The 14,099-nt window shown below is 44.7% G+C and overlaps 1 protein-coding gene across 3 annotated transcripts in view; it reads right to left on the bottom strand.

Annotated features, from left to right (window-relative positions):
• PTPN21 (protein tyrosine phosphatase non-receptor type 21) overlaps window positions 1-11,884 on the bottom strand; it is a 75,150-nt gene extending 63,266 nt beyond the window's left edge. The window contains exons 1-3 of one of the 3 annotated variants that reach the window (XM_032405734.1): window positions 9,606-10,124; window positions 8,430-9,510; window positions 6,687-7,071 (exon numbers count right to left, since the gene is read on the bottom strand). In XM_032405734.1, coding sequence (XP_032261625.1) covers window positions 6,687-6,866 — 180 coding nt within the window. In that variant the 5' untranslated portion in view covers window positions 6,867-7,071; window positions 8,430-9,510; window positions 9,606-10,124. Of the gene's footprint in view, window positions 1-6,686; window positions 7,072-8,429; window positions 10,125-11,523 lie in introns of those variants that run through there. The other 2 variants (XM_032405731.1, XM_032405733.1) reach the window with 2 other exon arrangements.
• Window positions 11,885-14,099: the final 2,215 nt, after the last annotated feature.

The following is a 14,099-nucleotide window of genomic DNA, read 5'->3' on the forward strand; positions in this document are numbered from 1 at the left end:
AGTTATTTTTAGAGTCCAACTGAAAACAGCTAGTGCAGAAGGAAATACGCATGAAATTCTTGAGGTCTACTCAGATAACAGTCAAGATAAGGTCAGTGGATATTTGGAATACCTAAGACACTAATTTAAAATAAAACACTCTGATGGCCAAGAACACTTTCTAAAGTTGTGCTTGAGAGTAATGGTTTGCATTATATGCTTGATCCCTCTCTATACCAACAAATCCCTTAGCCAAAAAGTGTCCCCATCAGCCAGAAAGCATTACGGGAACAATCTGTTCAAAAGTAGCTGACATTGCCTTGATATAGCAATCTTACCTCAGGGAGTCCCTAAAGCCTGATTATTTTCTAAGTGTTTCAGAAGAAGCCACAAAGTGAAAAAGAAATAAAATTCTCAAGAAAAAGGTACTTTTCTACCTGTGTTCAAAGGTTTGTAAATGTTCAACTCTTTCCAGGAAATAAAATCATATAGCCAATAAAGGCTGACTTAACTGAACTACTGCCTATGCTTATCAATGTAAATTCAAAACAAGACCCTTAATTTTTAAACTAAGTAGACATTTATTCAGCAACATCGTTCTGTAAGGTACAAGCCACTATTACAGACACCGGTGACGTAACAGTCCTACTCTGATAGAGCTTACAGTCTAAAGAATAAAAATTTGACTTATGTGTGATACACTTCAAATACAATTAAATTTTTTTTCTGAAGATCTGTGATAAACCACCGCAGAGCAACCAAATATCAAAGCCTAATTATAATCTTAAAATGAAAGGCCACAGGAAGAACTTGCAAATTTTGCTTGATTTTTCACCTGATGGCTTAGTATTGATCTCAACTTTAAAACTGTAGTTATGTATGTGCACCATATTGTAGTCAGTGAGGATCTCCCTTCGCCTATACACACACAAAACACTCAGAAATAGCTGAGTGTTATAAAACTAACACATAATGTATCACAGCAAAAACATGAAAAAGTCATCTTCAAAAGAATTTCAGAAGGGGCTCCTGGCTGGCTCAGTTGGTAGAGCATGTGACTCTTGATCTCAGGGTCATGAGTTCAAGCCCCATGTTGGGGATAGGGATTACCTAATAAATAAAATTTGTGGTTTTTTTTTTTTTTTTTTTTTTAAAGGCCTCCAGGGTTGGGGCACCTGGCTGGTTCGTTCACTAGGGTAGTATGTGACTCTTGATCTCAGGTCCTCAGTTTGAGCCCCATGTTGGGCATAGAGAGTACTTTAAAAAAAAAAAAAAAAAAAGCTTCCAGGGTGTTTTAAGTTCCATTTCCTAACTGGACATTTAAAAATCCCACCAACCACATGCGAATTAAGGTGAATAAAGACTTTATGATAAAGGAAGGTACCCTGTACAAGAAATAATAATTTGCAATGAATCTAATTAGAACCCATGACAACATGATAAAAATATGATTATCAAAAGTAATATAAGATTTAAAAAGAATGCTTGGGGAACTCAATTGGTTAAGTGTCCGACTCTTGATCTCAGCTCAGGTCTTGATCTTGGGGTCATGAGTCCAAGCCCCGCATTGGTCTCCATGCTGGGCGTGGAGCCTACTTTAAAAAAAATAAAAATAGGGCGCCTGGGTGGCTCAGTCGTTAAGCGTCTGCCTTCGGCTCAGGTCATGATCCCAGGGTCCTGGGATCGAGTCCCACATCGGGCTCCCTGTTCGGCGGGAAGCCTGCTTCTCCCTCTCCCACTCCCCCTGCTTGTGTTCCTGCTCTCGCTGTCTCTCTCTCTGTCAAATAAATAAATAAAATCTTTAAAAAAATAAAATAAAATAAAATAAAAATAAAAAGAATCCTTGAGAAAGACATACCCTAAAGAAAAAAAAAAACTTAATCCAAAATTTCATAAAACTTTTTTTTGTTTTTAATCATAGGTTGACAGCAAGAGGGAAGAAACAGGCTAATAGAGAAGTAAAAACCTACTGAAGTTCTGTTGTTTTTTGAGGGGGAGGGCAAGACGGCAGTGACACTGTACAAATTAATTTCCAGTGCCGTGAAAAAGAGATTCAAATATGACTGCTAAATTAAAATGGTACACTAAAATTTTAAGTTTAGTAACGTAAAAAGTGTGATTACCAGTGGCCACTATACTTGTTTTTACTATAAGAACATTTTATGAATAAACACTGCTTTTTCCACTTAGTAAGAGAATACAAGATATTTACAAAAGAATTAATCTGAAGAGAAGTTGGTCAGTTACCGCAACATGGAAATGGGAGTCACGAATTACAACAGTAATGAAGAGACACCCTTGCTGAGAGTTTCTCACATACCAAGCCCTCTGCTAAATGTTTTTCATCTAATACTGAATCCCCACAGCCACCATCAAGTAGATACTACTATTATCTACCGTTATCCCCAATCCACAGATGAAAAACAGTAGACTTGAAAAATTCCAATTCCAAATGTAATTGGACAAAATCACTTTTTAAAAAATGTTTTTATTGTAAAAGTTCCTTTTTCAGTCTCGTGTTGTCTTCTTGCAGATAAAAAATCTCCATCTATGTGAACTGTTATAAATGAAGGAGAGATGTGCATAAAGTGGACAGGACAGTTGATTTATGAATTATGTGACAATGTGGTGTATCACTTGGACTGGATCACATAACTAATAGGTCACATAACTAACAAATGGCAGCACTGGGGTCCAAACTCAAGTTTTTCTGATTCAACTTGCAAATGTCTTAACCACTCTATTAAAGAGTCTTCTCAAGAGGCAAATAAAGGCAGTGCCCACCTAAGCATTGCCCAGAAAGGATACCCGGACTCAAAGGAACCTGTCTGGTTCCGGAGGCAGCACCATTCCCCTTATGAAGATAGGGAAGGTTTTCAGGGCAGTTTCATTCTCTGGTTCCATGCTCACCAAGCAATTTCTAGTTTGCACTGGCTCCCATGTGGCCTGCCTACAGGGGAACATGGCCTGGCCAGAGAACACACATACTTAGGGCTCTTGGTGGTTCCATATCTCATTGTAAATTATGAAACTGGCATCCTGCTTTTATATAACCTTCTCAGTCAGCTGGGGTAACGCATGTCTTACTCCCAAAGACAATAGGTTTTTGGGTTTGTATGTTTGTTTTTAAGATTTTTTATTTATTTATTTGACAGAAAGACAGAGAAGAGCGCACGCACAAGTAGGCAGAGCGGCCGGGAGAGGGAGAAGCAGACTCCCCACTGAGCAGGGAGCTGGATGTGGGGCTCGATCCCAGGACTCTGGGATCATGACCTGAGCCGAAGGCAGATGCTTAACCAACTGAGCCACCCAGGCATCCCGACAATAGGTTTTTAAGCTGAACCCCTTGCTCTAAACTGTGCTGATTCCATCAAGGTTACCCTGCCCCGTGGGAGTGGTTGTGCCCAGCTGACACCCTCTTGTCTCATCACCTCCATCCAAGCTCTGTAACATATACCTTCCAAACTGGAGAGAGAGTTTCCCAATTCCCCTTAAATTCTACAAAGGCTTTCACAACCTCTCTTGAAAACGTGTTATGAAACTCAGAATGAATGATATGCAGAGAATTTCAACAGCTCTGAGACGCTGTTGCTATAATGAATAGCAATATTTTCCTGTGGGGATAATGTTCCTCCATTTTTAAAAGTCACTCTTCACAGCTCAAATATGGTGAATTTAGAAAAAGTTTCCTTTCTCCTTCTTGGTGCTCCATTCTAGCTCCTTCCTAAGGCTCGGCCTCCTCTATTCAACCCCAGGAGTCGGCTACGTCTTCTCTCTCTCTCCTAGACAGCCTCATGCCCTCTCCCAGCTTTGATGAACTGATGTAGACTGATGATTCCCAAATCCTGACCCCGAGCTGAGCTCCAAGCCTGGACATGCCTCTGCCTGCGCAACATCTCCAACCCACATCCCTAACTGAGCACTTCCAGAACTGATCTCACCACACACCTCTCCCTATCCCCCTCAAACCTGCTCTTCCTTTTATGCTTCCTCTCCCAGTTACAAGCTCCACCATTTACTGAAACCTGAGTATCAACCTGGACCCTCTGGCTAGCCCTTCTCCACACTTGGCAGGTAGGTCCTGAATATTTCCAGATTCCAGCCACTTCTCTCCATCCCCATCCAGATCCAAGTGACTATCATCTGCACCACAACTACGCCTTTCTACTCGTTCTCCAGAAGGCCCACTCTTCACAAAAACAATCACACCAAACCCCCTGTTTAAAATCCTTCACTAGGGGAGGGGTGCCTGGGTGGCTCAGTTGTTAAGCGTCTGCCTTCGGCTCAGGTCATGCTCTCGGGGTCCTGGGATCGAGCCCCGCATCGGGCTCCTTGCTCAGTGGGAAGTCTGCTTCTCCTTCTCCCACTCCCCCTGCTTGTGTTCCCTCTCTCCCTGTCTCTCTCTCTCTGTCAAATAAATAAGTAAAATCTTTAAAAATAAATAAACAAATAAAATCCTTCACTAGGGGAACCTGGGTGGCTCAGTTGGTTAAGCGTCTGCCTTCGGCTCAGGTCATGCTCTCAGGGTCCTGGGATCGAGCCCCACAATCAGGGGGAGCCTGCTTCTCCCTCTCCCTCTGTCTGCCACTCCCCCTGCTTGTGCTTGCTCTCTGTCAAATAAATAAATAAAATCCTTTTTAAAAAAATAAAAAATAGGGGCACCTGGGTGGTTCAGTCGTTAAGCGTCTGCCTTCAGCTCAGGTCATGATCCCAGGGTCCTGGGATCAAGCCCCGCATCGGGCTCCCTGCTCTGCGGGAAGCCTGCTTCTCCCTCTCCCACTCCCCGTGCTTGTGTTGCCTCTCTCGCTGTGTCTCTCTCTGTCAAATAAATAAATAAAATATTTTTTAAAAATAAAGAAAATAAATAAATAAAAAATAAATAAAATCCTTCACTAATAGGGCACTTGGGTGGCTGAGTCGGAAGAGCATAAGACTCTTGATATCAGGGTTGTGAGTTCAAGCCCCATGTTGGGTGTGAAGATTACTTAAAAATAAATAAAATAATAAATAAAATAAAATAATAAATAAAATTTAAAAATAAAATAAAATAAAATCCTTCACTAACTTACCTACTACTTTCATGACAAACTCAAAGCCTTTAACAAAAACCCAGCATTATGTGGCCCTGTTCTCAGCCTTTCCTCTCCCCACCTGAGGCTCCAGGTAGAACACCTGCCTCATGTCTTTGGCCTGCAGTTCCTTTGGTGGAACAGTCTTTCCAGCCTTCAGCAAGTCCACCCTGCACCATCCCTTTCCCCTCTGCTGCCTCTCCCTATTGTCCATAGCACCCTCTACTTTCCCTATCATAGCATGGATCAGCCTATTTTCTTACTGGTTGGTGTCAACACTAGCATGAGCTCCTACTACATATGTCCTTGGCACCTAACAGGTCTTTAATATCAAATAATCAAATGATTCTGAATAGTCACCGGGGGCACAGTTTATCTATTCCTAACTTTTTATGAACTACAACAATGGGATTTCCAGTTAGGAATATAACCTGGGCATTTACAGGGAATAACCAGTTTCTCCATCTTTCTCTTACCCCAGAACCAAGCAGCCAAAGACAGGAAGGGTCTTACATTTAATTAGAGCCCTTTTCTTCACAGGCCTTACATAGCATTTTAAATTTAAGACATTATGTGGATCCCTGAGGACTCTACAACTTCCTACAGACGAGATTAGGGGTTTTCCAGGGCAAACCTCCCTATGATAACTGTAACAGACTGTTGTTACAGCTTTAGCATTGGGGCACCTAGCTGGCTCAGTCGGAAGAGCATGTGACACTTGATCTTGGGGTTGTGGGTTCAAGCCTTACAATGAGTATAGAGATTACTAAAAAAAAACTTAAAAAAAAAAAAAAGGACAAAGTTAAAAAAAGGGGGGGGGGGGTTGGCTTTACATGCACTTTAAATCACACAACCACTCTCGAGCATTAGGCACCACTGTTATCCCCATGGTTCAGATGAGGGAACTAGATCCCAGAGAGTCACATAACTCATCCAAGGTTAAACAACCAGTTGGTGAAGAAACCAGAATTCAAACTCAGACAATATGTCTTTACAATCTTGGTGTGGCCTGTGCAAAACAGTCAAGGAATGTTGAATGAATGAATGAAATCAGTAAACTGTACTAGGTCAGGATGACGCATTTGGGATTCTATTAGAAAAGGGGAACTTGGGGGGCTCCTGGGTGGTTCATTTGGTTAAGCGTCTGCCTGCAGCTCAGGTCATGATCTCAGGATCCTGGGATCAAGCCAGGGATCATGCTCCCTGCTCAGCAGGGAGTCAGCTTCTCCCTCTCCCTCTGCCCCTCCCCCCTGTTCATGCACACTCTCTCTCTCTCTCTCTCTCTCAAATAAATAAAAAAAATCTTAAAAAAGAAAAGGAAAAAGGAACTTGCGGACAATCCTAAACGCATTACTATTTGATTTTGGATTACATTTTATGGGAATAAATATAAGCATTTTCAAAACTCAGCACTATTAGTGATCTTATGGGGCACACCCAAAGAAAGACCTCTTGCTCTGTATCTATTCCTTCTTCACAGGGAGGGGGGCTTGCAGACTTGGACATCATGGCCAGCGACATACTTGGAGAACACAGAGCCAGCATGCATTAAAATGTCTGGGAAGGAAGAAGGCACAAAGCGAGGCTAGAGAAGCCTGCAGCCTTTTTTGGGGGGGGTGGGGCAGGGGGGTGGCTCACCTCCCGCAGCTCCAGTCTTTGGGCCACAGCTTCCAGGCTCTCCTGGCCAGTGCTCTCCACGGACAGTGTGAACTCCACAAATCCGTTATTGAGCAGCTGGATGCGGGCAACCAGGCAGCTCTTGCTGGACACCGTGTAGCGCCGGGTGCGTTTTAGTTTCAATCCAAATGGCAGTGGCATCTTCTCGTCCCTTCGAGCGTGGCGGAGAGGTTAAAGAGGGAAAGGCCCCGCCACCAACGCGGAGGTGGTGATGGCGGGAGAAAGCGATCCTCTCCCGACGGGAGGAGTACTGCACAGTCTCCGGCCGCTCACCCAGCCGCGGCTGCCGCCATCAAAACGCAACTGAGTCCCCAAAGGCCGGGTGAAGGGAGCATCCACGCCAGTGCTGAGGAAAGAGGAATACCAATTACAGGGGCAACAGCAACTTCTGAACGGAGTTTTTATTTTTATCCCCCTCCCCGGCCGCCTCTGAGTTTTTTAAAAAAATAAAAATCTTGGGGGCGCCTGGGTGGCTCAGATGGTTAAGCGTCTGCCTCCGACTCAGGTCATGATCCCAGGGTCCTGGGATTGAGCCCCGCATCGGGCTTCCTGCTCCGCGGGAGGCCTGCTTCTCCCTCTCCCACTCCCCCTGCTTGTGTTCCCTCTCTCGCTGTGTCTCTCTCTGTCAAATAAATAAATAAAATCTTAAAAAATAAAAATAAAAATCATGAAAGCTGTATCCAAAGAATAAGCTTTCCGGGTCTCCTGGAAAAAGAAGGCCTGAACAGGATCTGGGAGGCAGTGAGGAAGTTTATCGTCGCACTGCCTTAGCCCCTGGGTCAGACTCCACCCCTCATTGAACCCTACAAACAGCGATAACCACCTACGGCTATCTTCGGGATTAAACCAGACAGCGGCTGGCACTACCGTACCGCCAAATTTAGTAGCTAGCATTAGTATGGCTCTACGTTAAAGTTTTGTTTTTTATAGTTAATTTTTTCGGCTCCCTAAGACGCCAAGTGTCGGGGTTCTTTAGCCCTTATGGGAGATAACAGCAAAACACCTCCAAAGGCCCTCGGTGAAAGTCTAAACCCCATTAGACAAATGAACCCTGAACCCAAAGGGGAGGAATAATCCCCGGTAACATATGGCAACTGTGAGGTTCAAGCGAGGTGAAACGCTTAGCAAGCACTGGTAGGGCCGTTTCTGCTTTACAAACATTTACGTCACCAAATTGATTGACAAGTCATAAAGACCCTACCAATGCTTGTTACCCGATTACCACCAGACGCAGGGAAGTTCTGAAAACCGTGGCCCCGGCTTCCCAACAGGTGGGGACGCCTGAGAGGCGGTGGGCCTTCACCGGAGCAGGGCCGCGGCCCAGAAGCCGAGGCGGAAGAAGTCTTGAACGCCATCCTGGACTAACGAGGGGCGGACCCGGCTCAGCAAGCCCCCGAAGCAGGGGGAGCAGCGGAGAACTCCGGCTCCGACTCCCCCCACCGCGTCCTCCCCGCCGAAAAGCCGGCGGCGTTGCCCGGCCAACGCGCAGCCTCAGAAGTCCCGGAACTCTCCGCCCGCCGCCGCGTTTCCAGACGGACGAGCTAACGAAGGACTGGCTCCCGCTGCCCCCGGAGGGAACGTTTAAAGAACCCAGCTCGAGACCCACAGGAGGTGGAGGGGTCTGGGCGGGGTCCGTTTGGTTCCGTTTGGAGCCTCAGGACACCTCCACCCCCCATACGTGATTTACGACGTTTTTAAACACACCTGGTAACTCCTGGGCTGGAGCAAACAGCGTGAGCGGCGGCTGGGGGTTTTTACACTGCCTGGGTTTTTTCCCCCTAAACGAGTCAACAAAATCCCGGGAGGGTTCCTACCCTTTGGGGGTTTGTTTTTGTTTTTTTCTGAGCAGAGGCTGCCCCAGAAGACGAGTCGTTCAGCGAGGCTCGGCCGTGGCTGTGGCTGGCTACCCTGAACTTGGGCGGGGAACCGCGCGGAGGGGCAGAGTCCGCCCCCAGTCCTCTCATCTGGGAGACACAGAACCCAGGCCTCGAAAGGAGCGACTTTCTCAGCTTCACACGGGGATGGGCTGAGCTGGGAATGGATCCCAGGTTCCTCATTCCCAGTCTTCTGCTCTTTTCCGTTTTCCTGACTGCGTCTCGGTTTCAGAGGTGATGGGCACACAGGGCTGGAGTATGGCAGAACTAGAGAATAGAGAGTAGCTATTTCACTAGGCTTTGCCAGAGTTAACATTAAGTAATTCCACTCCACAAAAGTGTACTGCGTCTCTGAGTACAAGGCAGCGTAGTGGGCAGTGTGAGAAATCTAAGACGAACCCTAAGCCGTCGCTGCCCTTAAGGAGATTACATGCATGCTATAATTATATACATGGCTGTATCTCTAGTAAGGACCGCACCACGGTTTTCTCTGTTTGTGTTCTTGCTTTTGTTGTTTGTGTTTTGGTTTTTTTGCCTTTGGAGTTCTGGTTATGCCCAGGTAGCCAGAAAAATAAAAGTTAAAAACAAGGACTAGAGGCCAAAGGAAAAAACCAGGACTACTTAAAGCACTGTTTTTTGCTGAGTACCTTCTATAAGTAAAAGCACCATACTAAGGGGGGGTAATATAAATATTATAAAAAGATATGGTCTCCACCTGCAGTTTTCAATGCCCTTTGCTATGTCAGTGTATAAACTAGTTGAGGCAAAATGAAAAAAACAAATCAAGAAATGAGAACTTTAAATAAGCTTTTGACCAGAAAATTGCCTGATAAGCTATCAGTGTTTGTATAATACAAATGTTAAAAGATTATATGTATGTAACATACCACACCGCATATACTATTAAATACCTTTCATGAGATGATAAGCTATCAGTGTTTGTATAATACAAATGTTAAAAGATTATATGTATGTAACATACCACACCGCATATACTATTAAATACCTTTCATGAGATGAGGTGGTGGATTTCAATTTTACATACAAATTATGGTTAACAAAAAACGGGACAGATTAAGTAGTGTGATGAAGAGACAAGATACTGCATTTATGCAGAGGAAAGATGAGTATTTGCATTGAGTGTTCAAATATGGTAGACTCTTCATTACAAAGATAGACCTAGGCCTTGAAGGCAGTAGGTATTATACTATATAACTTAATTATTAACTTAAGCTCTGATTAAGCAGAGTAAAATTTTCAGTTGTTCCTGGGATTTGAAATGTTTTACTGCATCAGAGATAAAGAAAAGCCAATGTGTTCTCTTTACTTAGGTAGATTTTATAATGTAACAGAAAAGATTGAGGGGTGAATGTGGATGTCAGGGTGCATTTTTCCCCAAGATCCATCCACAAGAATAGCTTGCTTTTTGCTTATTTATATAAAACCTACTGTGTTAATACTGTTTAATAATTTAGAAAATTATCAATGATTTACACCTTTTAATTTTCTGTTATATACAGTTTTCACTAGCAAATCATGTCAAAGTTATTAATGTTCAAATGGAGTAGAAATATAAGTTGCTTTTTTGGGGGGTCTGTTTCAGATGTAAAATAATATGGAATAGCGGCTCCTGGGTGGCTCAGTGTAAAATAATATGCCATAGCGTAGCCTGGGCTGCTCAGTCAGTTAAGCGTCTAACTTCTGCTCAGATCATGATTGGAGGGTCCTGGGATAGAGCCCCAGGTAGGCTCCCTGCTCAGTGGGAAGCCTGCTTCTCCCTCTCCCTCTGCCTGCCGCTCTGCCTACTTGTGCTCTCTCTCTGTCAAATAAATAAAATCTTTTAAAAAAAATATGCAATAATTTGAAAGATCTGAAATTATAACTTATCTACTAAAGAGATAATTCATAATTTGCTTGTGAAGGAAAAAAACTAGTAAATACTTTCTCTACAAAACCATCCTGTTATGTAATAAGGGACACATGTTAAGTTCTGTTCCACTTGTCAAAAGGCAGTCTCAGATATTTGTGAATTCATTTTAATGTTTCCACATTCCCTTTCAAAACTTTCTCAAATACACTGTAACTCTGAGTCCTGTCGTTTCCCCCCTTGCTGCCAAGATCCTCCCCACATGTAATTCTGCCACTGATACTGTAATCACAGAATATATGACATCTTTAGAGTAATATATAGATCTATAGTATTAAATCAAACATATTTCTCATGGCCAATATGCGTAAATACTCGAGAATAAAATACCCTAGAAACAAAACAACTATTATCAGAGTAAAATTACTGTCATATCCCAAAGTTAAAAAAAAAATCTGTCAGCAACTAATTAGGCATACAGCGGTTGTCAGAGCACACAGTGTTTTGAATATGTTTGTGAATATACGCTATTATTATAAGGCTTTCTCAGCATAGCATAAAAGAAAAGACGTGCATGCCAAGAGCGGCCAATCTAATCAGGATTTGCAGAAATCACAAGTCGGAATTTGCAGACCCAAGAATTCTTTTTTCCAGAGTAAACACTCTTTACTCCAAAAACAAGTCATCACCAAACAATCCTTCCCTACTCGCCTTCTCGCCAGTTATCTGGCACATTTCTCATTTAATATACCGAGAGGCAAAAATATGCCTAAGACTGTTAAAACCCTGATCCAGAATTACGCCGCAACAATCAGCCAAGGAGTTCAGAATAGAAGTTCAAGACCCCTTTTAGAAATGAACTCAACTAGATCACGGAGAACCTGGAAAGGGAAGACTTTTCTCTTTGTTAACGCTCCTGCCACGGGTCTGGAAGCCGGGACCCATCGTCCGGGAGGGACTCCAAGGCTCGCCGTCGCGCTCCGGGGTCCCCGCTGGCGGACACACCCCACCGCTCGGCCCCAGCGCCCGCCCTTCGGCCGGGGCCCCGCGCCCTCACCTGCTCCCGCTCCCGCATCCTCGGGGCCGCGCGCCCCGCTCAGCGGCCCGCCTCCCGGGGTCCCGCCGCGCAGCAGCCACAGCCGCGCCCGCACGCCAGCCCGCGCCGCGGCGCGCTCATGGGGTTCGCGCGCCTCACTTCCTGTCTCCCAAACCTCGGCCGGCAGACCATTCCCCCGGGCACAGTCCGGCGGCGGTGGCGGCGGCGGTCACGGGAAAGGCCCGGAGGTGGGACCGGCCGGCTGGGAGCGCCGCACAAAGGAACCGGGCGGGGGCTGGAGTGGCAGGAGGACGGACGGACGGACGGACGAACAGACGGGGCACGGGACGCGCGGCCGGAGCAGCGGAGCGGCCGGGCCGGGCGTCCCTCCCCCTGGGCCGGGCGGGCGGGCGGGGCGGATCCGGGGAGGCGGCGGCGGCGGCGGCCCGTGACCTCAGAGAGTTGGAATGCGGGCGGCGGGGCGCGGGGGAGGTGCGGACAGCTGCGCCCGGCCGCCGGGGAGGGGGCGCGCCGCTGCTTTTTTTTTAATCATATGACCGCTTATTTTAAGAGTTTCCAAATAAAGCAAGGCTTTTAATAAAAATGAGGGGGGGGGATATTATTTCGGTTCCAGGTAAAGGGTCCGTAAAATGCTATTATTGCTGGAGTTATTCCTTTACTGTTGTACATTTCTGAAAACAATTCAAATATTCTATTTCTTACTTCCATGCTTACGTCTAAAGATATACCCCATAAAAAAGGAAAAACACTTTAAAGTACTGGGTGAGAAAGTCCCCTTCTCCCCCCAAAAAGGTTGATATGCCTCAAATAACATCTCGGTCTCCGAAAGAGCTGAATAAATATGCAACAGAGTAGAGCTATTAGGGATGGGGACTCCATGGTCAAGTTGTCTAGGTTCAAATCTCAGCGCCAACACTTTATAGCTGGGTAAACTTGTGCAAATTTCGTAACCTCTCTGTGCCTGCTTCCTCTCTTCTAAAGTGAGAATAATAATAATCGCTGTCCAGTAACTTGTGTAAAATACATGTGAAGTGTTTCATTTAACCCTAGACCCCATTAGCAGTGTTTATTATTACACGGTATTGTATTTTTAAGCCGCATTATTGTAACTGAATTACAGCACTTAAGCGGAGGAATAAAACTGTGTGACCCTAACACCATCACAATAGGGTTATTTGATCTTTACCTGGCATGTGGTTTGAGTGATTGGAGCAGGGAAGCTTTTATTTGGCAAATTTTAATTTAAATGGTTTTTAAAAAAACGGTTTCTGGAAAGCTTTTTGGTGTTAGATTTTATTCAACTCTCATTTTCATCAACAATTAGCCGTACTTACTATGCCTATGTCATGGCTCCTGGACACAGAGGACTTCTGGTCTAGTGGAAGATGCACACACCTACACACCACACATACATCATAGAGGTATGAGCGCTCTGGGAGAACAAAGCCGGCCAAGATTCAAGGCAGGTGATGGAGCTAAAAGCAAGTTAGACTACATGTGTTTCTGATAGAAAAATTAAATTAATTCTGTTTGTAACTGATATTTCAACAGTACACCATGAGGGGGTCAAATTGTGTGTGAGGAAAAAAAAGAGACATGAAAATGAGTCCCTTTTCTGGTCTCCCGAGCTAGAAAAATTGAAATTATGTGAGACCCTTCTCCCTTTCTCATCTCCAGCCTACCATCAAGACCTGGTATTTCCTCCTTTGCAATCTCTCAGGATTTCTTTCTTTCCTCTCTGCCTCCTACCCCCTTCCCGCAATTCTAAACCAAACCTTCATCATTTTACATCCGGATTATTGCAACAAGGGTGGTCTTGCATCTGGTTTCTCAGTTCTCTCTCCTTTACATGCAAATACCAAGCTTACCTCTCTCTCTTGGGTCTATCACTCCCAAGGGACCCCCAAGGCTAGCTTTTCTGCCTGTCCTTTAGGGCCTTTCTAAGTTGCTCTAGCCTCTTTGGCCATTCTCAATTTCTCTCTTCCCTCTGAATGCCCCAGTCAAGCTATTTCTCCTGGCCCATAGCACCTCCTGCCCGCCCGCCCCCTTTCATTTTTCTGAGTCTTGCCTTGCTCTCCAAGCCTCAATTCAAGGCTCTCTGCTTCCAAGACACCCCATTCCACAGTGATCTCCACACTTGGCAAGAGCTTTAAAAACTATTTCATGAAGGCTTCTTTTATATCTCCTAGAATTCCTAGGACAACTACTGGCAGAGAGTAAGTACTAAATAAAAACGTGTTAATTGAATCGGGAAGAAAATAAAAGAATTTTAAAAATAGAAAATGATCATAAAACCCAAGCGATATTAGACAACAGATTTGAACTTCCTCCCCCTCACTGCATCAGTGTCATTTGCTGACCAAGTACTTAAACTCTATTTTCTCTCAACCATGTTAATATGACAGTAACTCCCCCGTGATAAGCCACATGAGCAGCCCCTTCAAAGCATCAGACTTGAAATTATTATTGGTTAAGTTTGAATGAAGAGAAATAATTTGTATGGTTCAACCCCAAAAAGTATAAAAAGCTGTCAGTGAAAATCTCCTTCTCACCCTGCCTGCTAGATACCCAGCTCT

The sequence above is a fragment of the Phoca vitulina genome, unplaced genomic scaffold (genome assembly GCF_004348235.1).
Source record: "Phoca vitulina isolate PV1807 unplaced genomic scaffold, GSC_HSeal_1.0 scaffold7, whole genome shotgun sequence".
NCBI lineage: Eukaryota > Metazoa > Chordata > Mammalia > Carnivora > Phocidae > Phoca > Phoca vitulina.